The sequence below is a fragment of the Rattus norvegicus genome, chromosome 10, assembly GCF_036323735.1.
Source record: "Rattus norvegicus strain BN/NHsdMcwi chromosome 10, GRCr8, whole genome shotgun sequence".
Lineage (NCBI taxonomy): Eukaryota > Metazoa > Chordata > Mammalia > Rodentia > Muridae > Rattus > Rattus norvegicus.
In genome coordinates this window covers 44351737-44376579 of record NC_086028.1, presented here as the reverse complement: position 1 = coordinate 44376579, position 24843 = coordinate 44351737, and the positions used below count along the sequence as shown (strand labels likewise).

General features: G+C 50.1%; 1 protein-coding gene across 28 annotated transcripts in view; it reads left to right on the top strand.

The window, feature by feature from the left end:
* Positions 1-24843, top strand: part of Obscn (obscurin, cytoskeletal calmodulin and titin-interacting RhoGEF) — a 145590-nt gene that overhangs the window by 42696 nt on the left and 78051 nt on the right. For all 28 annotated transcript variants that reach the window (XM_063270116.1, XM_063270112.1, XM_063270115.1 and 25 more), the window contains 19 exons: positions 4612-4887; positions 8968-9243; positions 12201-12476; positions 13765-14040; positions 15795-16079; positions 16255-16521; positions 16645-16914; positions 17744-18010; positions 18337-18603; positions 18783-18892; positions 18992-19145; positions 19923-20084; positions 20176-20280; positions 20641-20907; positions 21134-21403; positions 21978-22244; positions 22336-22602; positions 22687-22953; positions 23903-24175. In XM_063270116.1, the coding sequence (XP_063126186.1) occupies positions 4612-4887; positions 8968-9243; positions 12201-12476; positions 13765-14040; positions 15795-16079; positions 16255-16521; positions 16645-16914; positions 17744-18010; positions 18337-18603; positions 18783-18892; positions 18992-19145; positions 19923-20084; positions 20176-20280; positions 20641-20907; positions 21134-21403; positions 21978-22244; positions 22336-22602; positions 22687-22953; positions 23903-24175 (4602 nt within the window). The remainder of the gene's footprint in view (positions 1-4611; positions 4888-8967; positions 9244-12200; positions 12477-13764; positions 14041-15794; positions 16080-16254; positions 16522-16644; positions 16915-17743; positions 18011-18336; positions 18604-18782; positions 18893-18991; positions 19146-19922; positions 20085-20175; positions 20281-20640; positions 20908-21133; positions 21404-21977; positions 22245-22335; positions 22603-22686; positions 22954-23902; positions 24176-24843) is intronic.

Sequence of the window (24843 nt, the reverse complement as noted above, 5' to 3'; positions counted from 1 at the left end):
CTTTTCCTGGTGTTTAGGATGGGGGTAAACGAGATCCGTCTCTTGGAACTCTGTGGATGCCCAAGTGTCTGCAGGTCCTGTATGCCCTAATCCAGAATGAATATTCTTGTTCACAGGAAAATTTCTGTTCAATTTAAAGACAACTAGGGAAAGTTTTATCCCCTAATCATAATTGGACTTTCTTGCAGCAAAAGCTGGCTTATATAGTTTCAGGTGCCAGTACCTGATTCCTCTTTCCTGATTTCTGAGATGTAAAGGTCTCTGTGTGTACTTAAGTGTACACACATCGTATTGCGGCATCTGTGTGGGTAACGGAAGAGCAGAGGGCTTGTGGGTGTCCTGCTGTAGACAGCTTTCCGTGGGCAGAGTCTTATATTCTATGTTTTTTTTTTTTTTGGTTCATTTTTTCGGAGCTGGGGACCGAACCCAGGGCCTTGCGCTTCCTAGGCAAGCGCTCTACCACTGAGCTAAATCCCCAACCCCGAGTCTTATATTCTAAAGGCCGGTTAGGAAACTGGTCAGTAAGAGTGTTCTCCTTGGAGCATCATTTGGAAAAAGAGGGAGATGCAGCATTTGGGTTTTTTTTTTCTGCCCTTGAGAGACAAGGTGAGTTCCTGCCGTGGGGTTCTCTGTCCACAGGGTCCTTAGGAGTTCACCTGTCTGCACCTCCCCAACTCATTAGAAATCTGAGATGTGCGTTTGTCTCCCTTCACTGAGGAGTCTCCTCTTACAGTGACCTCTGGGTGTTTCTAGATAACATGTCCAGTATCTCGTCAGCAGGAAATGGTTTCTGAATAAACATGCCCACAAAACAAAACAAAACAAGACAAAAAAAAAAAAAAAAGGAAAGAATGAGCTTTAAATTTTATTTTCAGAAAATATGAAAAATTAAAAAAAAATAAAAATATCCAGCTATTTTCTAGAAGTTGCATAAGTGACACAAAAAGGAGCAGAGACTTTGAAAGGTTATAGCGTTTTTTTGAAATATAATTATAATATTTTATAATAATTATAAAATTATATAATGATAATTATATAATTATAATATTCTTATAATTATAAAAAATAGTTTATCAGGGCTGGAGAGATGGCTCAGTGGTTAAGAACACTGACTGCTCTTCCAGAGGTCCTGAGTTCAAATCCAAGCAACCACGGGTGGCTCATGACCTTCTGCAGTGAGATCTGGCGCCCTCTTCTGGCACGCAGGCGTACATGCACGTAATAAACCGATCTAAAGACAGACAAAACCCCAAAGGTAATTTACTACAGAAGAGGGCGTTAGTACAAGGGCTGTGGATAGATCATACCAAAGATTCTAGAAGGTAATTATTAGTTCTGGTGCTTTATTGCACAGTAAGATGATTCTACCTGACAATAATATGATAATATTAATAATTAATAATTCCAAACAGCTGAGAGTCTTTAAAATGTTCTCACCACAAGACATGATAAATAGTTGGTGCAGTAGATATATTGATCAACATGTTTTGATTATGATGGAAGCAGGTTATTGAAAGATTACATTGTGCCCTATGAATTATTATTTGTTGGTCAAAAAAAAAAAAGAAAAAGAGAAAGAAAAAAGAAAAAAGAAAAGAAAAGGAACCAGTGAGATGAACTAGAGGGCAAAGTTTCTCGACACCAAGTCCGATGGTGTTAATCTGATCCCCAGGACCCAGTGAGCCAGGCTCACCTCTTTGAGGCCCTTGGACCTCAGTATCTGCACACCAAGGATCAAACTTTCATCACATGAGCCACCACTCCACCTCCCAGCACAGGACAGGAGAAACGAGTCATGTGACTCTAGCAATAGTAATGCGCCTTGTGCTTGAAAACAGCTGAAACGTTTACACAAAAATGTTAATTGTTAAACAACTCAATTGTTCCTTGCTGTAGCACACATCAGGATGTCACATCATGCTCTATACACGAGTCTGGAAGGTGTCAGGTACACTAGAGGACACCGAGACAGAAACTGTTCTCTGAGGCATTAGGACTTACTTTAACACTGTGGACAGATGGACAAACAGAAAACAGCATGGCAGGTGCTCTGAAGAGAGTTCAGACTATACTACCAGAGACAGCATGGCGGGTGCTCAGAGGAGGAATCAGGGTCCACATGGCTGACCGGGAGTCTCTGCTTTCAGTTCTCTGAGGACAAGAGGTTTTAGAGCAGGACTCTGCAGTCGGGTGAGTCAGGAAAGGGGCTGGGGGGCAGAGGGCATGGCCACCAACAGCCACTGTGATGTAAACTCACTTCCCCAGGCAGGGAAAGCCTGCCTGGGAGTCTCTTGGCTAGAGGCTCATGGCAGCATCTCGGTCGGGAGCCTGCCAGTGTCTCTGGGAGGGGAAGGCTGCTGCTGTGGGCACAATGGCCTGAGTGGCAGCTGGATTCTAATACAGCATTAACATAATACACAGCTCCGACTTTCAGTTAAAGCATAGATAATATATATACATATATACACACACACACACATATATATATATATATATATATATATATATATATATATATATAAACAAACCCCGAAGTCAACATGTAGAGAACATTTTTAGCTGTCTATTGTATCGACAACACTGGTGGAAGGTGAAATTTTAAAAGACTTACAACAACACAAAAAACTATCCCTTTGGAGACTGAAAAGGAGGCAAGCCTTCAGTTCTGTGTATGTAGGTAGCATAGCACACTAAAGAACTCATGTAAGAATTCATATTTTTGGTCAACCTATTCTGGGTATCAAGGACAGTCTGTGAAATACAATACTAATGAGATGAACTCAGGGGCATATGCACGAGATCATCCCCTGTGAGGAAAATCACCACTCAGGACCAGCGATCCTGAAGAGTAGATAGTGAGTATTCAGCCTGACCTTATCCGATTGACCGAGAACTGAAATTATCTCAAAAGAAAAAAAAAAAAAAGGATAAGCCTCAGCGATGTAAATTAAAAAGAAGTATTTGACAAAATTTACCACCAGCCATGTCATAAAATGTGTAACAAACGTCATTAAATAAATTCGTTCATGGCTTGGTAAGCAGCACGGTATGCAAATTGAGGACTGGCTTACTTTGCTCCAAGGTCAGACACAGCATAAAGAGACCAGCTGTCACCAGCTGTCCCCACATCCTTTAGCAACCAGGAAGGACATCCAAAAAAACACACAAAGGTTAGGGGGAAAACCCACCCCAACGGATTCACAGATGATGAGATTTCTTCAAAAGATACATGGATAGAGAAAGGCCCACATATGAAGACCAATGAAAAGGCCATTCTTCACTGTATGCCGGCAGTGAGCATCTTGCAAAGTGAGTTTAAAAGCTTTAAAGTGTCTTCAGAAGTACCATGTTTATAATGCCAGCCTCAGGCGGGGAGAGACTCCGTGTGGTAGATCACTAAACGTTCTTGAGAGATGTCAATCTCTACAGGGATGGATAGAAATGAAATGGGGTTTAAGGTGTCTAGTTGTCTTCAGGATGGGACAATTGCTGTGGGACAGGTTGAAAATGACATCGAGTTTCTCAGGCCAGCTACAGCCAGCACTGCTGGGAGGAGAGCTGGTGGTAAGCAGTTATACAAGACCACCATGGGGGTATTGTACGCCTTTAGTAAGACATGATAGCAAGGGTGGGAGAGATGGTTGGGAGCACTGGCTGCTCTTCCAAGGACCCACGTTCAGTTCCTAGCACCCACAGGGCAGCTCACAATTATCTGGAAGTGGTATATGGTGCCCTCTTGTGGCCTCTGTGTGCACTGCATGCATGTGGTGCCCAGATATACACGCAGGCAAAACACCCATACGCATATAAAAACAAGGGAGGTGGTGGTAGGGTGGTGGGGAAGGATCACAGCCAATCTAGTTTTGCGAATCTTATTTGTGATTCTAGAATTTAGTTCAGGGATGTCTCTGCCCCAGAACATGGGCAGGCTGTGTTTACAGCCAGAGAAGAGGCAGTGGCCTACAGAAAAGGGAAGTGAGGTAGAGACAGTCTGTCTGCTTAGCTGGGGTTTCTCTTGTCTGACCCTATTAAGGAACCTGGGGACTTGTCACAAGAGTAATTTATAGTCTGATCACTTCAAGATACATTAGAGTGGATTAAAAAAAACCACTCTAGACCAAATCTAATCCAGTTTAATACAGTAAGACAACAGTTTCTCAATGCAAGAATGGTTAGCAGGTACTAAGAGTACATAGGCGTTCAGAAGGAGAGTGTCTTAGTTACTGTTGCTGCGAAAAGACACCATGACCAAGGCAACTGGTAAAAGAGAGCATTTAATTTTGGGGCTCACAATCCCAGAGGATTAGTCTGTGGTCGCCATGGAGGGAGCACAGCGGCAGACAGACAGTCACGGTGCTGGAGCAGTAGCTGAGATCTTACATCTGATCTGCAAGCACAGGGCAGAGGGCTCACTAGAAATGGTGGGGTTTTTGAAAACTCAAAGACATATTGTGGTTTTGTGCTGAGAGGGATGGTGGCTTCTCCTGGGATCAGCCAGTGAAAAACCTAGACAATGTCCTGCCTCCCACCGCACCATCCAATGCTCTCTCTCACTGGCGTGGCCTTCCCGATCAATGATATACCTAACTTTGTGCATCTATCTGTCCTCAGAGCCCAAGCTGGTATTTGCCAAGGAGCAGCAGGCACGCAGCGAGGTGAAGGCAGAGGCTGGGGCCAGTGCCACACTGAGCTGCGAGGTGGCCCAGGCCCAGACTGAGGTGACATGGTTCAAGGATGGGAAGAAGCTGAGCTCCAGCTCGAAGGTGCGCGTGGAGGCCTCAGGCTGCTCCAGGAGGCTGGTGGTGCAGCAGGCGGGCAAGGCGGATGCTGGGGAGTACAGCTGTGAGGCCGGGGGACAGAAGGTCTCCTTCCGCCTGGACGTCACAGGTGTGTGTTGAGGCACTATGTTGTCCTTGTGGGGGTTCAGTGACTGGCTCATGCCCAGGGCCGACTGTTCATGCCTTCTGTTGCACAGCACCTCTTCAAGTCTCTCCTTTTTTCTAACTCCATTTTTAGTCCAGCATCAACAGGACAAGGTATGGTAAGAGTGTTCCAGGAAGGCCCTTTCCTTCCTGTGTGCCTGGAGAGATACTCTCGTGTTGGGGAGTTCCTTCTTTGTCATGTTTTGTTCCTCCCCAGAACCTTCCCACTGCTCCTTGGGTCCATCCCTTTGACCTGGTGAGGCCAGGTGTCCTTAGTTGTCTGTATCCAGGCTGCTCTGGACTGTGCTGGGCTCCCACGTGCACCTGAGAGCAAGCTCTCTCTTCAGAGCTCCCTCAGTGTCTCTGAACGCGATGAGGGGAAGTTTTACCTTCTAATCATACTCAGTCATCTCCATCTTGGGCTTCAGTCACCCAAAGTTTGGTGTCTGGGCACTCCTTTACCTTTCTCACGGAGTCCTCTGTGCATGACAGTGTGGTAGTGCCAGCATCTGTGTTTTATGGCAGTGCCTGTGCGGAGGACCAACCGCAAGGCCCCCGTGTTACATACTTCTGAGCTTTGGCTCTCTCCGCACAGCTAACCTTGTTTTACTTTTCCCTCAGCCAGAGCCCTATGCATGGATTGTATCTGTTAAGCATGTGTTTTATACATTCAGAAAATTTAAAGATTATGTATCTCATTCCACATATGACAGCCCCTATCAGGAACGTAATCTTGTTCCAAAATATTCTACAATATCCCCCAAATTGTCTGGAAATTCAGGCACCTGTCTCTCCCTGCTGGGGCACAGAGAGATATGTGAGCTGACATTGCTTTCCTTTGCGAGAAAATTCAGGCCTGAGAGCTAGTGAGGTGGCTCAGCAGATTAAGGACCTTGCCACCAAGTTCACTGTAGTTCAATTCCCCAGCCCACCTAGTGGAAGGCAAGAAGGGGTTCCTACAATCCATCCTCTGACCTACACACACACACACACACACACACACACACTCACACACAGACACATACAGACACACACACTCACACACACGCTCACACATAGACACATACAGACACACACTCACACACACAGACACATACAAACACACACACAGACACATACAGACACACACACTCACACACAGACACATACAAACACACACACTCACACACAGATACATACAGACACATACGCTCACACAAAGACACATACAGACACATACACTCACACACAGACACATACAAACACACACTCACACACAGATACACAGACACACACACACACGCACACACACACACTGTAGCATGTCCCATATTAATAATGTTGCAAAAGAAGAGTTTAGCCTGCAGAGGGTGGCTTGAAGTTCCTCTCAACTCTGAGGCACAAGCACATGGCAGACTGGCATTGCTCTCCATGAGATGCCTCGTTGCTGGGAGGACCCAGTGAAGGGTCCTGGTTGATCAATGGTGTGAGGGAGTATGACACCATCTATGCAGACACATTTTGAAGAGTTTCTTTAAACCAGGCAATTCCTTAGAGATGTTATCAGAATAGATACAAGAAAAAACTGGGACTCCAAATAGCCACATAGCCCTTTATATTGATAACACGAGTTTAATGTTCTAGGAGGGGGGCTGGGGATATTGTTCATCTGTTAGGAGCACACACTACTCTTGTGGTGGATCTGAGTTCAATTCCCAACACCTACATCAGGTCACAACTGTCCGGAACTCAAGCTCTAGTTCTGACTTCTCTGACTCTGAGCACCTGCAGTCAGTCAGTCAGTCAGACAGACAGACAGACAGACAGACATGTGCCTGTGTGTACCCCCCTCGTACACACATACACACACACATGCATACACACTCACACATGCACACACATACATATACATTTACACACTCATGCATATACACATTTACACACACTCATACATATCACATACACATACACATGCACACACATACACACCCACACAACACACTCATACATACATACCCACCCTCTCCCCAGGCACACACAAATACAGCCCCCCACATTCACATATGTACACACATAAATACACTTACACACAAATATGCACACTCACATATATGCACACACGTACATGTGCACATAGATTTTAAAAAATATAGTATAGAAGAAGAGCTAAGTTCAGTAGCCTGTAGATAAATTGTTAAAACTGCATTGGAAACAAATAATTTTGTGTAATTCTTATTCCTCTAGAGTTCAAAGGGACATATATACGTTCTAATTCAGTTATGTAAATAGTACAATATTGATACCAAAATGACATACAGTATTAAAAACCGAAAGCACAAGCCAATGCCTTGTGGATGCTGGAATAATCCATACAAAATTTTGACAAACTGGAGCAATATGCTAAGGGTGGAGTGTACTGGGATTTATTAATCCAGGAATACAAGGTTGATTTAATATTAGAATGCAAAAGTCTGTAAAATCTATGATGTTAGGAGAATGAGTGCCACCTGCTCTTGCAGAGGACCTGAGTTCAGTTCCCAGCACCCACACCAGTCAGTTCACAACCTCCTGCAACTCCACTCTAAGTGGGCTCCATAGGACTGGCCCTCACACACACACACACACACACACACACACACACACACACACAATTAAAAATAAAATAAATAAAATAAATATAGTTTAAAAACGTGTAAAAAGCAGCTAGGTGTGAGAGGACACACATATTAATCCTAGCACTTGTGGGTAGGGAGCAGAGTTAGATGGGTCTCTGTGAGTTTGAAACTAGCCTGATCTAAAAATCAAGTTCTAGGGCAGGCAGGTCTACATAGTGAAACCTCGTCTCAAATATTTTTTTTTTAACATTTATATCTAGAAGATATAACATCTACTTACATTACAAACAAATTCTTGTGTTGGGGATGTGGCTCTATGATACAGCCCTTTACACGGCAGCCCTAAAACCCTGGTACTAGAAAAAAACTCAAGGGCTCCCTAAATCTCACATGGACAGCAGCAGATGTGAGCTGACCACAAAGCCATGACCTTTCTCTTTCAACAAAGAGTGCAGAGCAGCTTAGTGTACAGAAGGTAGATGTCACAGATTGCATGATTACCATTTCTGTATTGATAGACTAGGGGAAAGGTTGAAGAAGATATCATAAAAGAATTGTTACAGCCGAACTGGGCATGGGAGCACACGCCTTTAATCCCAGAAGTCAGAAGGCGGAGACAAGTGAATCTCTGTGAGTTCAAGGCCAGCCTGGTCTACAGAGGGAGTTCAGGACAGCCAGCTGTCTCAAAAACAAAACAAAACAAAACAAAACAAAACAAAACAAAACAAAACAAAACAACCACTTCTAAACCTAAACCCCCAAACAAACCCCCAAACAAAAAACAAAATAAAACAATAAGACCAAAAACAAAAAAACAAAAAAAAACAAAAGAAGAACTGTCATAGATCGCAAATGTGAAGCTTTTCATTCAGTGTCTAAGGAAACATATTTAGGCTTCAGAGGGGCGGGCGACCTACTTCAGGGGGACAGGGGAGAGCAATGGTGACAGTGTACGTTGGTGGTGAGCCAGGGATGGGAAATCCAGAGGTCCATTGCTGGTAACTGTCTAAGAGATAATCTTTTGAATGTGGGAGCCAAAACCTTCTAAAGAAAGAATCTAAAAACATTTCATCAACTAGATATTAAGATTTAATTTTATTCTATCTTTATTGATGGCCCAGGCCACCTCTTTAGCATAGCAGCAGATGATACTCCAAGGAGGCTCTGTACAGCTCCAGGGGATCCTTCGTTGTTACTTAGGGCCAGTGTCCCTGTAACCTGACGTACAGTCCCCTTTTGCAGGAGACTCTTGTCATGGCGCCCCCCACCCCCCCACCATAGTGGGCTGTGCTGTGCTTTTATGCTGAGAGGTGCTCAGGCTTTGGGCACAGTGAGGAGCACTGTCTGGAGGGTGGTTTGCTCTCCAACTGCCCCATTCAGAGCTTCTCTCCCCATGTTATCTTCCTGAGCTAGGTGGAGTCTCTAACTCTATAATCCCCATTTGTCCCCAGAGCCCAAGGTGGTGTTTGCCAAGGAGCAGCAGGCACGCAGTGAGGTGAAGGCAGAGGCAGGGGCCAGTGCCACACTGAGCTGCGAGGTGGCCCAGGCCCAGACTGAGGTGTCGTGGTTCAAGGACGGGAAGAAGCTGAGCTCCAGCTCGAAGGTGCGCGTGGAGGCCTCAGGCTGCTCCAGGAGGCTGGTGGTGCAGCAGGCGGGCAAGGCGGATGCTGGGGAGTACAGCTGCGAGGCCGGGGGACAGAAGGTCTCCTTCCGCCTGGACGTGGCAGGTTGGTATTAAGGCACTATGTTGTCCTTGTGGTGGTTCATGACTGGCTCATGCCTACGACTGACCTCGTGTTCCGTCTTGTTGGCTTTGTTATACATTGTCTCTTCATGCTTCCCCTCTCATCCCCTGCGGTGAGCCTGTCAGTGACTGGGAGCTGTTATCCTGTGTGGAACTGTCCACAAGTGTATCTTGTAGCAGTGTCTGTGTAGAGGAGCCAAGAATGTAAGGCTAATAGTGGATCCGGTCCAGTGACACAGATCTGTGAGCTGTGGAGGTCTCTCTTTGAAGCAAATCTTTTTTATTTTCGTCAGCCAGAGCATCCTTTTTAACACCTCTTAAGATTTTAATGAGTACACTTAGATTCGAGAATAACTATGAGGCTCATGCCACATCTGTGAACTGAGAGAGGACATGCTCTACGGCAGGCAGCACTGTCGGGAGAGCAAACTACACCCACAGTCCCCTTCTGTCAGTTCAGGAATGTGTCATTCCCTGCCCAGGCTGCTGCATGGTCCGGGAGCGACACTGCTCTCCCATTCAAAGTTCAGAGACTTTAAGTATGGCAGGCTGGGGTGTGGTTCCCCACCCTCTGAGGTGAGTCTGCAACTGTATTGTGTAAAAGGGCCAAATGAAAGACCCACTGAGAATCTTTTTGACAAATGATTTGAAAGGACTAGGACGTCATTTTATGTAGGTAAGTTCCAAGAGTTCTACAAAATTGGCCAATTCCTGAAAAATGACCATAAATCTTAGAGAAAAAGGCCCTGGGAACCCAACCAGCTCTGTAACCGTTTACTTTACATCTATTGTGATTTTAATGTTATGTGGTGTGTTGTGGGTTGTGTGTATGTATGTATGGCTTGTGTGTGCATGTTCATGCGTGAGTGTGTGTGTGTGCGTGTGCCATAGTGCATGTGTGGAGGTCAGAGGGCGACCTCAGGTTCAGGTCTTTGAGGCAGATCCTTTTGTAGCTCACTATTGTGTAGGCAAGGCTGACCCACGGGCTCCCTGGGATCCTCCTGTCTCTTTCTCCCATCTTGATGTAGGAACACAGAGGTCTATCTACAGAGTCACCTGACCCAGTGCACTCCTATAATCTTTAAAATGCTTATTATTTAACTTCTAAAAATTATTTATTATTTTTAAATTTATAAATAGCTCATATTATGTATGAGTACACTGTAGCTGTCTTCAGACACACCAGAAGAGGGCATCAGATCCCATTATAGATGGTTGTGAGCCACCATGTGGTTGCTGGGATTTGAACTCAGGACCTCTGGAAGAGCAGTCAGTGCTCTTAACCGCTGAGCCATCTCTCCAGCCCACTTCTGTAACTTTTAAAGAAATTAAACCTTTTTTTAAAAAAAGGGCATAGGAAAATAGTCAAGTTCAGTGAACTATGAGTAAATAGTATGAGATATTCTAGAAAGAAAGTAAGTGCGTGGTCACAGTGGTTCTTTAGAGAACACAAAGGCAACGTGCACGGCCAGCTCACTTTATGCTGACAATAGAGCGTTCATGTGTAAAACAACATTGTTAAAAACTGAGACCAGCATTCTCTCACGCACACTGAGGACAGCAAGCAGACGCAGCCTTGACAAGGCGAACAGGAAGTTATGCTAGGAGCCTAGTATGCAGGGATAAGGGCTCTAATCCAGGACAGCAAGGTTTGGTTTCACATTAGAATGTGAACATGAATGTGACGTTATTTTTTTTTTTTTAAAGAAAAAGATCTTGTGCACTTAATAAATGCAGAACAAAATGTTTGGTAAAATTTTACATCGTATATCATAGACAAAGTTTAGTGTGCATTCACATAAAACATTCTTTTGGTGGCGGCGCGGCTCTGTGATAGAGCCTGGCCTAGCAGTCCTCAGACCTTTGCTCCTCAAAAACAAAAACAAACAAAACCAACCAAAAACCAAAAACCAAACCAAACCAAACAACCCCCCCCCCCAAAACAAAACAAAACGAAGCAAAATCCTGTTAAAGTAGGGATAAAGGAGACTCCTACATTGCCTGAAGGGTGCTACTCAGAGTAGCAGACACCACGAGAGCTGCAGTCACGTAAGGCTTCTCTCCAGTGAAGAAGAGCCTTATTGTAACAATGCATATCCAACATGGAGCACCAAGGAAGAGCACACATTAAGAAATGCGTTTGTCTTAAAGGAAGATGTCACAGGCGATGGGCGATACAGTGGAAAGCACAGCTCAGAACTGCAGGAGCACTGTCTGTTCTGGTTCTGATTCCGAGTCCACTGAGGCATGCTTAGCCCTTTGAGGGGAACTTCTTTTCGGGAGAAGTGGGAACAGAGCAGCGGTGTGATGAACTAGTTACATTTATTCTTTTCTTTTTAAAATGGTTTATTTTTATTTTATGTGCATGAGTGTTTTGCCTGAATGAATGCTTTGGGCGCTATGTGTGTTCAATGTCAGATGAATCCGAAGTTGGCATTGTAGTCTCTGGAATGGAGTTACAGATAGTTATGAGCTACCACGTAGGTGCTGGGAATCGAACCTGGATCCTCAGGAAGAACAGCCAGTGCTCCTAACGCCTGAGCCATCTCTCCAGACCAAGAGAGGTATTTGGTCTTGATGACTGTCAAAGAGAAGATCTTTGGGTGGTGTGAAAATTGATAAGTTAATTCCAAGTGGAGTCATAGGAGTCATAATGAAAGGATATTTCATCTGCTAGATGCCCAGGGTTGTTCTGCCATTGAGACAGGCGAACTTCTCAATATAGGTGAGGGCAACAGCTTCAGAAATGGAAAAGGGAACCTGTCACATGCCCTTCTGCAGTGTCCTGTGTGGATGATCTGATTTTATACTGTGAGGCCTTGGGGCTTCTCCTGGGCAAAGCCTATGTCTGTCCTCCAGCCGACCCATTCAAATTGCTTCCCCATGTGGCCTTCTTGACCTAGACAGTGTCTCTGATTCTGTGCATCTTCTTGTCCCCAGAGCCCAAGGTGGTGTTTGCCAAGGAGCAGCAGGCATGCAGCGAGGTGAAGGCAGAGGCAGGGGCCAGTGCCACACTGAGCTGCGAGGTGGCCCAGGCCCAGACTGAGGTGATATGGTTCAAGGATGGGAAGAAGCTGAGCTCCAGCTCGAAGGTGCGCGTGGAGGCCTCAGGCTGCTCCAGGAGGCTGGTGGTGCAGCAGGTGGGCAAGGCGGATGCTGGGGAGTACAGCTGCGAGGCCGGGGGACAGAAGGTCTCCTTCCGTCTGGATGTGCCAGGTGGGTGTCAAGATACTAAGTCTTGTGTGAACGTGATGACTGGCTCATGTCTGTGACTGAGTCTGTGCCTCTGTTAAGTTTGGTCTCTTTAATCCTCTGTACTTTAGGGCCATGGTGAGCCATGACCGACCATGGCTGACCCTGTGGTCTTTCTATTACACATTATCTCGTCATATCACCCCATTCCCACCCCATGTTTAATCCAGTGTGGAGCTGGACATTGAAAGGGAAGGGTGTCCTGGAAGGTCCTTTGCTTCCCGTGTGTCTGGAGTGATGTTCTAGGTCGGGGAGTTTCATCTTTGTCATGGTTTGCTTCTGCCCAGCGCCTTCCTAATGCTCCTGTCTCCACCTTAGCGATGTTTGCCAAAGACCAGTGGGCACTTCACCTGGCCGTATCAGGCGCAAAGCTCTGAGCACACAATGGATTCTTCAAGGTCTCAGAATAAACTGGGTGATGGTGTCCCATGCCTTTAATCTCAGCCCTTGGGAGGCAGAGGCAGGTGGATTTCTATGAGTTCGTGGACAGCCTGGTCTACAGAGCGGGTTCTAGGACATCTAAGGATACACAGAGAAATCCTGTCTCAAAAAACCAAAAAAGAGAGGAAGAAAAATCTCACAATAAGATTAAATATGGTATAAATCCACGCAACACAAATGGAAAGGTCAACACTTTCATCGTGGATGAAGCTTTGCATTAGCGTCCCTTCCACCTGACTCATGTCGGATGGGGAAGACACTTGGAATGTCGCAGGCACAGCCATAGTATGTGGATATATAAAAAAATCTAAAACTGTGAATGGGGCAGAGAAGCACTATTAGCCATAGAGTAAACGTCACACCCCAGAAGATCGAGCACTAGTGGCCAGAGCCAGGAGTGGTCCTCCACCGGATGAGGCAGAACACCAGGTAGAACCATAGAGAGTGGAGGCTACGTCCTTAACACCGCGGCTCAGTCTTCTTAGAGCAGGCAAGGGTATGGAGCGTCAGGAACTGTTGCACTGGTGAGGATGGACCTTGCACAGTCCGGGGGACACATACCCTTGTCACTGTAGGGCAGATGTGTCCCTTGCCTTTTACAGAAATGTAGCAGAATCTTACCATGGTGGGATGTGTGGCTGAACTGTGGCTGTGTGCTGAGGGATGCTGGGACTTCTTAAGCACATCAAGTGCAGAGCCTGGAGGGTGCTCTGTCCCACGACCACCACCACATCCAGTCCTCCCCCCCCCCCGTGTGGCCTTTCTGACCTAAACAGTTCTCTGATCCTTGTGTGTCCCCACTTATCTCTAGACACCAAACTTATGTTTGCCAAGGAGCAGCAGGCATGCAGCGAGGTGAAGGCAGAGGCCGGGGCCAGTGCCACACTGAGCTGTGAGGTGGCCCAGGCCCAGACTGAGGTGACATGGTTCAAGGATGGGAAGAAGCTGAGCTCCAGCTCGAAGGTGCGCGTGGAGGCCTCGGGCTGCTCCAGGAGGCTGGTGGTGCAGCAGGCGGGCAAGGCGGATGCTGGGGAGTACAGCTGCGAGGCCGGGGGACAGAAGGTCTCCTTCCGCCTGGACGTGGCAGGTGGGTGTCACTGTGTTTAGGGCAGAGATGCAGCTGACCACTCAGGGGTGCAAAGACTTCCTTGTCTGGTTTTTACAGCCCAGGCTCTGTCCCTTTTATTTTTCTACCGTCCACTGTACTCTGAGGACAGAGCCTCTTTGTCACATCCCTCCGGTGTCTCCCAACAGCTCCTTCCCATGTCCACCTCCACTGCCTTCCTCATCACCAGTTCTGTTGCAGCTTCTTCAGCTTCAAGAGCTGTTAGCCCTCAAGTTCTGGGGGAAAGGCCCAGTTCTGAGTCCCTGTGGCTGTGAGTGTCCTAGCCTGAGGCTCAGGGCCTGCTCTTCCTGTGGCAGCTCTATGGGCCCTATCATGGCCCTGGAGTCCTGGAAGCTCAGTGTAGGTTGGTCTTGTGTGATGGTCCCAGCTTAGAAGCCTGTTTTGGCCTGCTGCTGGGCCAGGATGACCTGCCTCTGCCTTGTCCCCTTTTCTCCTGCTCTTCCAGCCCTTACTGTCCACCACACACCTACTTCCCTCCCCTCTACACTCCTTCCTGTTGAATGTGGGGCCTGGACTATTATTGTCTCCTGGTAACTGTGATCATCTACCTGACGAACAGTTGAAGAAGAAAGGGTTTCTCTTGGTTCTTCTTTGAGGGCATTCAGTCTATTATGGGAGGGGGAGCTATGGTGTCAGAAGCATGAGGTAGCTTGTCACCCATAGCCAGGAAGCAGACAAAGATGGAGGATGCTGGTGTTTAGCTCTCTTCCCCCTTTTCTGTTTACATTCAGGGCTCCCAGCTCACATGCAGGGTAGGTCTCCCTCCACCTAAACCTCTCAGGGAACACGCTCTCCCTCCTTCTCTCCTTCCCTTCCCCCCCATATACACATAGCACACATATATGTACATACACACCAGACATACACACATACCACACACAGACGCACACACACCACATATCACACCACACACACAGACACACACACTACCTACACCCCATACATACACACACACCGCATATCATACAGATATACATACATACACATCACACAGACACCTCAAATACACACACACCACACACACACTACATACATATTTCTCAATAACACACAAAACGCATGCATAAAATTAATCTTTTCAGAAAGGATTGCTTTGTGATGCTCTAGATGTTTCTTGAGTCAAACAGGCAGACGTTTGAAATTAACTATCTCAGGATCTATCGCCCCATATGTTCCCACTTCCAGGAAGGCTCACGGGGATGTGTTTGCAGGCCTGGCACTGCCTTGTAAGGCTCACAGAGATTGGCGCAGCATGCTGCCATGGTGATGGCTGGGAATTGGTTACAACCACGTCCACCTAGCTGTCCTTGTCTCTGACTACAGCCTTTGACACCCCCTACAGCTGAAGCACGGGGTCTTTTAAGGACAGCTGCTGGGTGAGGCGCTCCTGAACCACCTCGGTCTCCTCTGACACCCACCCTACCTTTTGCCAATAGTGTTTTTGTCCCTAGGCTACCTTCTCGGGCTTCCTCTATGGCCTTCCAATCTCATCCCATGCCCTGTCTGTCATGCTCTGGAGTGCTTCTCTCCTATGCCATGCTGGCCTGTGGGTTGAAGTTCCTGGAGGCTAGGATGGCTGGGCTCTTGGTTAGGATGGTCTTTAGGAGAGACATGTCCTTGCTGGCTCAACAGAGTGACAGCAACTAGCTCTCACTGTTGTTGGAGAGTGGTGCATGCTGGTCCTTAATTCATGCCTACTACTTACTTCTCTTCAGAACCAGAGCCTGAGTCCCAAACTCCACAGAGGCCTAGCCGCAGGGAGCCTCTGGTTATCAAGGAACATGAGACCATTGTCCTGAGTGCCACGATAGCTGCACCCTCTGTGGCTGCTGTGACCTGGCTCAAAGACGGCGTGGAGATCCGCCGCAGCAAGCGGCATGAGACCACCAGTGTGGGTGATACTCATACCCTGACTGTGAGAGGTGCACAGGTTCTGGACAGTGCCATCTACAGCTGCCGTGTCGGCAAGGAAGGTCAGGACTTCCCGGTGCAGGTAGAAGGTAAGCAGAGGCTGGGAGGCCAGGCGTCTGGATCTCCCCACCCCGCCTCCCCGCCCCATATCTCTAAGTCTGCTCCAAAGATTAGCAGGCAGTGTTCCACAGCAGGCCCAGAGTGGGGCTCAGGACACAGGGCCATCTGCATCAATCACTCGCTGACACCTTCTTCTCCCCTCAGAGGTGGCCACCAAGTTCTCCAAACCCCTGGAGCCTGTGGAAGGGGAATTGGGTGGCACTGTGACGCTGGTCTGTGAGCTGAGCCCGGAACAGGCTGAGGTTGTGTGGCGCTGTGGGAGCACACAGCTGCGGGCGGGCAAGCGCTTCCAGATGACAGCTGAGGGGTCTAGGCGCACACTGACCGTGTCTGGCCTTCGAGAGGACGACGCAGAGGAGTATGTGTGTGAGAGCCGGGATGACCGCACCAGTGCACGGCTCACTGTCAAAGGTACCCGTGGGTGAGCTAAGGTGGTTTCCTGGGGGAGACATCCTTCCATGTGTCTGTCTGGGGGCGGGGGCGGTCTCTGTGGAGCCTCTCCTTTGGACTCTCATGCACACCTTTCCTCTGTAGTTCCCCGAGTGGTCAAGTTTACATCCGGATTGAGTGCCATGGCGGCAGAGGAGGGCCAAGAGGCCACCTTTCAGTGTGTCGTGTCCCCCAGCGATGCAGCAGTCATGTGGTACAAGGACGGCACGCAGCTGCAGCCTAGCGAGAAGTTTGTTATGGTGCAGAGTGGGGCCAGCCGAAGCTTGACTATCTTGGGCCTGACCCTGGAGGATGCTGGGCATGTCACTGTGGAGGCTGAGGGTGCTTCATCATCTGCTGCCCTCCGGGTCCGAGGTAAGCTGGGCGCTGCCCAGACTTCCAGAATGTCCAGTGGCTCCTTACAATAGGTGTCTTTCCCTCCTCATGAGCTGGTGAGCGAGTCCCATGCTGTGTCGGGCTGATCTGGTTGACGTCAGGGGGACATGAGCTCTCTCAGCTGTCCACAGAGGTGATTTCGTGGGAGGACTAGGTACCTTCTCTTTATGAGTACTTAGCAGGGGCAGGGGTAAGATTGGGACAACCCAGAGAGGCCTCCTTCTGGAGGAAGTTGTCTCTGGATGAGTCTGCAATGGCAAAGCGGGAGGGGCGCTAGCAGTCAGTGCTCTCAAAAGCGAGAGGTAGGGAAGTGCTTGAGAGCCAGGACTTTGCTTGAGGATGCTTGAGGATGGCTAGCTCTTGAGGGAGGGAGTGATGAGGCTTGGGTGTACCTCTCCAGGGATGGGGAAGGGTGGGACAGCTAGACCCACACTGGAGCCTTTGTCCTCCCCATATATTTTAATGAGTTTCCTTGGGCCTTGTTAAAGGGCAGACAATGGGACAGTGGCTGAGGGGGTTGTGAAGCGGCCCTACCCACTGACTGTTGATGGTATCTGGCCACAGTTGGGAGTTCAGCACAGATGACCGGAGCAAGGCAGCAGGACTTGGGAGGGGGGCTGAAGAAGGAATGGCCTTAGCTTCTTCCCCTCATAAAATAAACTTATGTAAGGAGTGCAGTTGGGGCTCTGCTTAAAGTGGCCCTGGTCATGTGGTGGGGCTCTCTGGGCCTAGATTGAGGCTGGGTGCAGGGGTGGGGCTTGGGCAGGCCCAAAGTGTCCGGGATGACCTCTGCCCTTCTGTGTCTCAGAGGCACCAGTCCTCTTCAAAAAGAAGCTTGAGCCACAGACGGTGGAGGAGAGGACCCCTGTGACCCTGGAAGTAGAGCTGACTCGCCCCTGGCCCGAGGTGAAGTGGACGCGGAATGCTGCCGTCCTGGTACCCAGCGAGAACGTGGAAATCCACGCTGAGGGTGCCCGGCACCGTCTGGTGCTGCGAAGCGTGGGCTTCGCTGACCGTGGCTTCTTTGGCTGTGAGACACCAGATGACAAGACTCAGGCCAAGCTCAACGTAGAAAGTAAGGCTGCCCTTGGGACTTAAGAGGGAGAGAGGGGCTCCTTTAGGAGTGGAAGATGTGGCCTTGTGTTGGCTGTGAGGTGGAGCAGGGTTTCCTCTTGTAGAGGCAGGTAGTCACCTTGGTTCTGTCAGGTGACTCTAAGGAAGGAATAGATGGAGGGTGGAAGGGTCAGGCCCTGGGGATCGACTGGGTTGAGCCGGGTAAAGGTGCTCACTGGAAGCTACTGTCCAGACCCTTCCTCTGGCTAAACTCACACCAGCATCTGAGTCCTGTCTGGTTGGAGGGTCTCACTTCACTAGCTCACTAGAGCCCCCGCTCCCTGACAGTGCGGCAGGTCCGGCTGGTTCGAGGTTTGCAGGAGGTGGAGGCTAAGGAACAGGGCACAGCCTCGATGGATGTGGAATTGTCCCATGCTGACGTGGAAGGCAGCTGGACTCGAGATGGCCTGCGACTTCAGCCGGGGCCCAAATGCCACCTGGCCGTACAAGGCCCTGTCCACATCCTCACACTCTCAGCGCTGCAGCCACAGGACAGCGGGTTGGTGGCCTTCAGGGCTGAGGGCGTGCACACGTCTGCACGGCTCATAGTCACTGGTGAGTAGGTGAGGGCTGGCAGCCCCACTCCAGCGCACACCATTTCATTTCCATAAGCGCTCCAGGGAGGCAGATGGGACCAGGAGGGAAGTGGAAACCCCTTTGTGGGATTATCTCCAGCCCACCTGATCAGAAAGCACCTCTCACTCCATGCGTTCCTTCCCTACCTCCTGTCTCAGAGTTGCCCGTGAGCTTCACCAGACTGCTACAGGATGTGGTGGCCACTCAGAAGGAGAAGGTGACCCTGGAGTGTGAGTTGTCACGGCCCGTCGATGTGCGCTGGCTGAAGGTATTTCTCCCTCCTCTCTGCTTTCCCCTGTGGGCATCCAGGAGGTGAACCCCTTGTCCTGAGCCACGCTAGTCTTGACCAGTCCTCTCTGCCCTACAGGATGGTGTGGAGCTGCGGGCAGGCAAGGCCATAGGCATAGTGGCTCAGGGAACCTGCAGGAGTCTCGTTATCTACCGGTGTGAGACTGGGGACCAGGGCGTCTATGTATGTGATGCTCTGGATGCTCAGACCTCTGCCTCTCTGAGGGTGCAGGGTGAGTTCTGGACAGAGTGGGGAGGGTGGGCAGGGAAAGCTGGCAGGCACGAGAGAGTGCTTTCTTGTGCCTTTGCTTCCACCAGCCTGGCTGCAGGCTGGTAATATGCTGGGAGTCCTTTATGCTTCTGGGCATGCCAGCTGTCTTAGTCACTGTTCTATGGCTGTGAAGAGATGCCAGGACCTCAGCAACTCTTATAAAGGAAAGCATTTAATTGGGGCTGGCTTCCAGTTTAGAGGTTTCGCCCATTGTCATTATGGCGGGAAGCATGGCAGAGTCCAGGCAGATGGTGATGGAGAAGTAACTGAGAGCTCTATATCAGGATCCACAGGCAGCAGAGAGAGAGAGAGAGAGAGAGAGAGAGAGAGAGAGAGAGAGAGAGAGAGAGACAGAGACACAGAGACAGAGAGAGACAGAGAGAAAGACAGAGACAGAGACAGAGACAGAGACACAGAGACACAGAGACACAGAGACAGAGAGAGACAGAGTCAGAGACAAAGACAGAGAGACAGAGACAGAGGAACACATACACACACATACACACACACACACAGAGAGAGAGAGAGAGAGAGAGAGAGACAGACAGACAGACAGACAGACAGACAGACAGGGCCTAGCATGAGCATTTGAAATCACAAAGCCCACCCTGAGTGACACACTTCCTCCAACAAGGCCATACCTCCTAATGCCACTCCCTAGGCATTCAAATATATAAGCCTTTGGGGGCCCTTTTTGATTCAAACCACCACCACAATGGCCCTCTCTCCCCTCCCCTAGGACGCAGTGTTCAGATTATGAAGCCCCTAGAGGATGTGGAGGTGATGGAGAAGGAGGGTGCCACATTCTCCTGTGAGGTGTCCCATGATGAGGTTCCTGGCATATGGTTCCGAGAAGCCACTAAGCTACGGCCCAGTGACAATGTGCGCATCCGGCAGGAAGGTAATAGGGCCGAGGGCAGCAGAGCAGAGTGGGTGGGGTCCCCAGGCTGCCTCCCTCTCTTTCAGCAGTACTGAGTGTCCTTTGTCCCCAGGGAGGACATATACTCTCATCTTCCGGAGGGTACTGGCAGAAGATGCGGGGGAGATCAAGTTTGTAGCTGAAAATGCAGAATCAAGGGCTCACCTCCGAGTGAAAGGTGAGGAAGGGGAGATAGGGCTGGATGTGGTGAGCTGCCTTACAGACAGCTGGCCTGCCACAGGCCTTGGGTACCTTGGGACCCCTCAAACAGGGCAGCAATGACTCACCAAGAAGGTAGGGAGTATGGTCTTCTCAGGAAGAGGAGGTGAAGGAGTGCAGGCTCCACTTTGCCAGGGGTCAGTTGTACCCAGTGGATTCTAGATGAGCCCTGGGTGGGACACTTGACTTGGCCACCTGCTGGCTCAGTTGGAAGCAAGGACTGCTGGTCTAGAGTAAGGGTCAGTCTCTTGGCTCCTAGGAGCTTGCCAAGGCAAATCTTCCAGGTCACCATCCTGACACCATCCAACTGTGTCCACAGAACTGCCTGTGACCCTCCTGCGCCCACTACGGGACAAGATTGCCATGGAAAAACACCGTGGCGTGCTTGAGTGCCAGGTGTCCCGGGCTAGTGCCCAGGTGCGGTGGTTCAAGGGCAAAGTCGAGCTGCAGCCTGGGCCCAAGTATGAGGTGGTCAGCGACGGCCTTTACCGCAAACTGGTCATCAATGATGTGCAGCCCGAGGACGAAGATACTTACACCTGTGATGCTGGCGATGTGAAGACCAGTGCCCAGTTCTTCGTGGAAGGTATGGAAAAAAGGGGTGGCTAGTGCTCCTGGGTTTGAGGGGTGTGTGTGGTTTCTGTGGCTTGCTCTGGAGGTTCTGGAGGCTGCCACCTCTGAAAGGAGTTTGCCTGGGGATACCCAGGCAGCTGTGGGAGGAAGAGATAAGAAGGAATATACAGCATGTACGAGGGGGAGACCGATCCCTCCTGTAGGGTTCTACTGGTGACCAGCCAGCCCTCTATCCACAGAGCAATCCATCACTATTGTGCGGGGGCTGAAGGACATGACAGTTATGGAGCCTGCCCCTGCCTGGTTTGAATGTGAGACCTCCATTCCTTCTGTGAGGCCACCCAAGTGGCTCCTTGGTAAGACTGTGCTACAGGCAGGGGGGAACGTGGGGCTGGAGCAAGACGGTACTGTGCACCGACTGACACTTCACAAGACCTGCTCTACCATGACCGGGCCTGTGCACTTCACCATCGGCAAGTCCCGCTCCACTGCCCAGCTTGTTGTCTCAGGTTAGAACACAGTGTGGGGCAAAACTGAGGGCGGGCACAGCTCAGGGGTGTGGGTGGCCATAGTTTAGGGCCATGGGTGGACATGGTTTGGGGTTGTGGTTTGCTATGCCTCAGGGGCTTGTAGGTTAGAAGTGACCAAGGCACGCACAGCAGGACGTAGGAAAAGTGACCAGGCTTAGGTGGCCCATACCAAAGCAGCAATACTTGGGCTCAAGGCTGTGGGTGGACACTACTCAGTGGCTTTACAGAATGTGTAGCAGGACATGGGCACAGGGCGGCACCTGGGTGGGCTTAGTGAGAGCTGGCATGGGGGTCAGGGCTGTGGCAGAGGCCTGACAAGCAGGATCTGGGCTTTAAGGCACAGCAAGACTGTGGTCCAGGAAAGCATGGGATAGCATATGTTGGCTGGGACAGAGCTGTGTGCTGGCAGTGAGGGGCATGTGGAGAGCATTTCCGAGAGAGAGGGTCAGGCACATTGTATGGGCTGTGGATGCAAACGGCTTAGAACCTAGGAGAGGCAGGGTGGTCTGGTTTCTCGTGGCTCCCAGCCCTGCCTTTGCATCCCTCTCTCCAGACATTCCTGTGGTATTGACAAGGCCTCTGGAGCCCAAAGCAGGGCGCGAGCTGCAGTCGGTCGTCCTGTCCTGTGACTTCAGGCCAGCCCCCAAGGCTGTGCAGTGGTACAAGGAGGATACACCTCTGTCCCCGTCAGAAAAGTTCAAGATGGTGCTGGAGGGCCAGATGGCAGAGCTGCGTATACTCCGGCTTACTCCAGCTGATGCTGGGGTCTACCGGTGCCAGGCGGGTAGTGCCCAGAGCAGTGCCGAGGTTACTGTGGAAGGTAGAGAGCTGGGAAGGGGGGCAGTGGACCCCACTGCAGGGCAGGGGGTGGCTGGTAATACGGCGCTGAGGTGCTGATGTGTACCGTGTAGCTCGGGAGGTGACAGTGATCCAGCCACTGCAGGATGTGGAAGCCATGGAGGAAGGCCGGGTCTGCTTCTCCTGTGAGCTATCTCATAAGGACGAGGATATCGAATGGTCACTCAATGGTACACCCCTGTACTCGGACAGCTTCCACGAGATCAGCCATGAGGGCTGTCTCCACACGCTGGTGCTGAAGAGTGTCCGGCAGGCTGACACGGGCACCGTGTGTGCCACCTCTCCCAAGGTGTCAGTTTCTGCCCGGCTGGTGGTTAAAGGTGAGAAGAGCTGTGGGGAATCTGTGGGGTGCCCTCTCCCTGGGTGGGCACAGCTCCCCTCACCGGCCTGTGCCATTCCTCCAGCAAAGCCAGTGGTGTTCCTAAAAGCACTGGATGACGTATCTGCAGAAGAGCGGGGCACGCTGACCCTGCAGTGCGAGGTCTCCGACCCGGAGGCGCGTGTGGTTTGGCGCAAAGATGGTGTGGAGTTGGGTCCCAGCGACAAGTATGACTTCCTACACAAGGCAGGTGTTCGGAGCCTTACGGTCCATGACATGAGCCACGAGGATGCTGGACTGTACACCTGCCAGGTGGGCAGTAAGGAGACCCAGTCCAGGGTCAGCGTGCATGGTGAGTGGCCAGGGCTTTTGGCCAGGATAGGTCTTTTTCCATCTAGAGGCTCCAGGCTGCTTTTTAAGCCTGAAAGGCTGTTCAGTGTTTCAAGCAGGCACCAAAGAAATTGTAGCACATAGGGCTTAATGTGGCCCTTTGAGGTCCTGGGATCAGGCAGAAGGGCCAAGGGGCAGTTGTCACAGTGAGGTCCTGGGAACAGGCAGATGGGTCAAGGGACAATTGTCTACAGAGCCTCACAGTGTGGGGCTGGTACGGATTTGTTCAGAGCCCTGACATTTGCTCTGTACCATGTGATGGGGTTGAAAGGAAATCAGCTAGGCATGTGTGGGGGCAGTAAGAGGTGTGACCAGCAGACAGCCTTAAGAGGGCTCCCAGGCCAAGGGCAGATGTCTTTTCCTGCAGGCGAACAGTCTGTGTTCCCATTCCTTACAGAATGTCCCTACGCTCACAGCTGCTGCCCCACGCAGCACTATTGTTTTCAAGAGTTTAGTCCCTGTGAGCCTGCGTCTTTCAGCTTGGGAAGCCACACACTGCTCTGGCTCAGGTCTGGTATCCTAGCTTGGAGGAGATCGGCTCGCATCCTGTTCGTTCATGATCTCCCAGAGGCTCCGTGACAGCCTTACAGGAAGGGAGCACAGCGAACTAACTTCTCATAGGACTGGGCTTGCTCTCTCTGGAAGGGGTTACTTATGGGGCTCTTATCCCTTCCCTCCTGGTGTTAGAAGATGGTTAGAGATGTGTAGGATCCTCCTCCCAACCACCTTGATTGCACAGCTGTCAATCATGCAAACACCAGGGCGTGGGCGGCTTCAAGCAAGACCTTTGGAGCCAGTTCACTGATGGCATGCATTGTCATCAGGTGTGGAGCTAGGGACAGTGGGACACGGCTGTTCCCTCAGGTTGACATCTGTGGACTGACTGGTGACCTGCTTCTTATGTTCCACAGACCTTCATGTGGGCATCACCAAGAGGTTAAAGACGGTGGAGGTGCTGGAGGGAGAGAGCTGCAGCTTTGAGTGTGTCCTCTCCCATGAGAGTCCCAGTGACCCAGCAGTGTGGACAGTTGGTGGGAAGATAGTGCGTAGTTCTGACCACTTCCAGGCCGTACGGCAGGGCCGCAAATACACTCTGACAGTCAAAGATGCTGCCCTCAGTGATGCAGGAGAGGTGGTCTTCTCAGTGCTGGGCCTCACATCCAAGGCCTCGCTCATCATCAGAGGTAGGTCCTGTGGCTGAAGCCAGGAGCCTGACACTGAACTGGGGTACAGTTGAGCTGAGGTGCTTCTAGGGACCATTTCCCTATCACAATGGGGACTCAGAATATCAGGAGTGCTGGGGGTGGGTATTTAGATTATTGAAGGGAGTGATATTCCTGCCTGAGCATCTTTGAGTTTCTAGAGCAAGCCAGAGTTCTGACCTCTCATTCATAGTCCAACTCTCAGTGCATGTAGCTCACTCAGTCAGGCTGACACTTAAGCAGAGTCCGGGAAGGCTGGGAAGTAGCCTCTGATGTCTCAAAGCTTGTGCTTCTGACAAACACTTGGTGCTCATGGGTGGATCTGCACAGGGACCAGCCAAGCTGTGGCCAGACCCTGGGATGAGCCTTGAATGAGGCGTCCTTAGAACCCATGCGTTGTAGGTCTCACCATGACAGTGAGGGCTTGCTCCAGAAGTCTTGAGCCTCTAGGAGTCTGTGGAATCAACGATTAGAGGTCACGTGGCTTTGATCTCTAGAGATTGCATGCTCCCAAATGCCTGTCTATCTTCACCCTAGCCATGGTTAAGGCCATTTCTTTCTTCTTCTTTTTATTTATTCTTTTCTCATGCAACACATCCATCCCAACCACAGCCTCCCTTCCTTCTACTCTTTCCAGTCCCCTGCCTCCC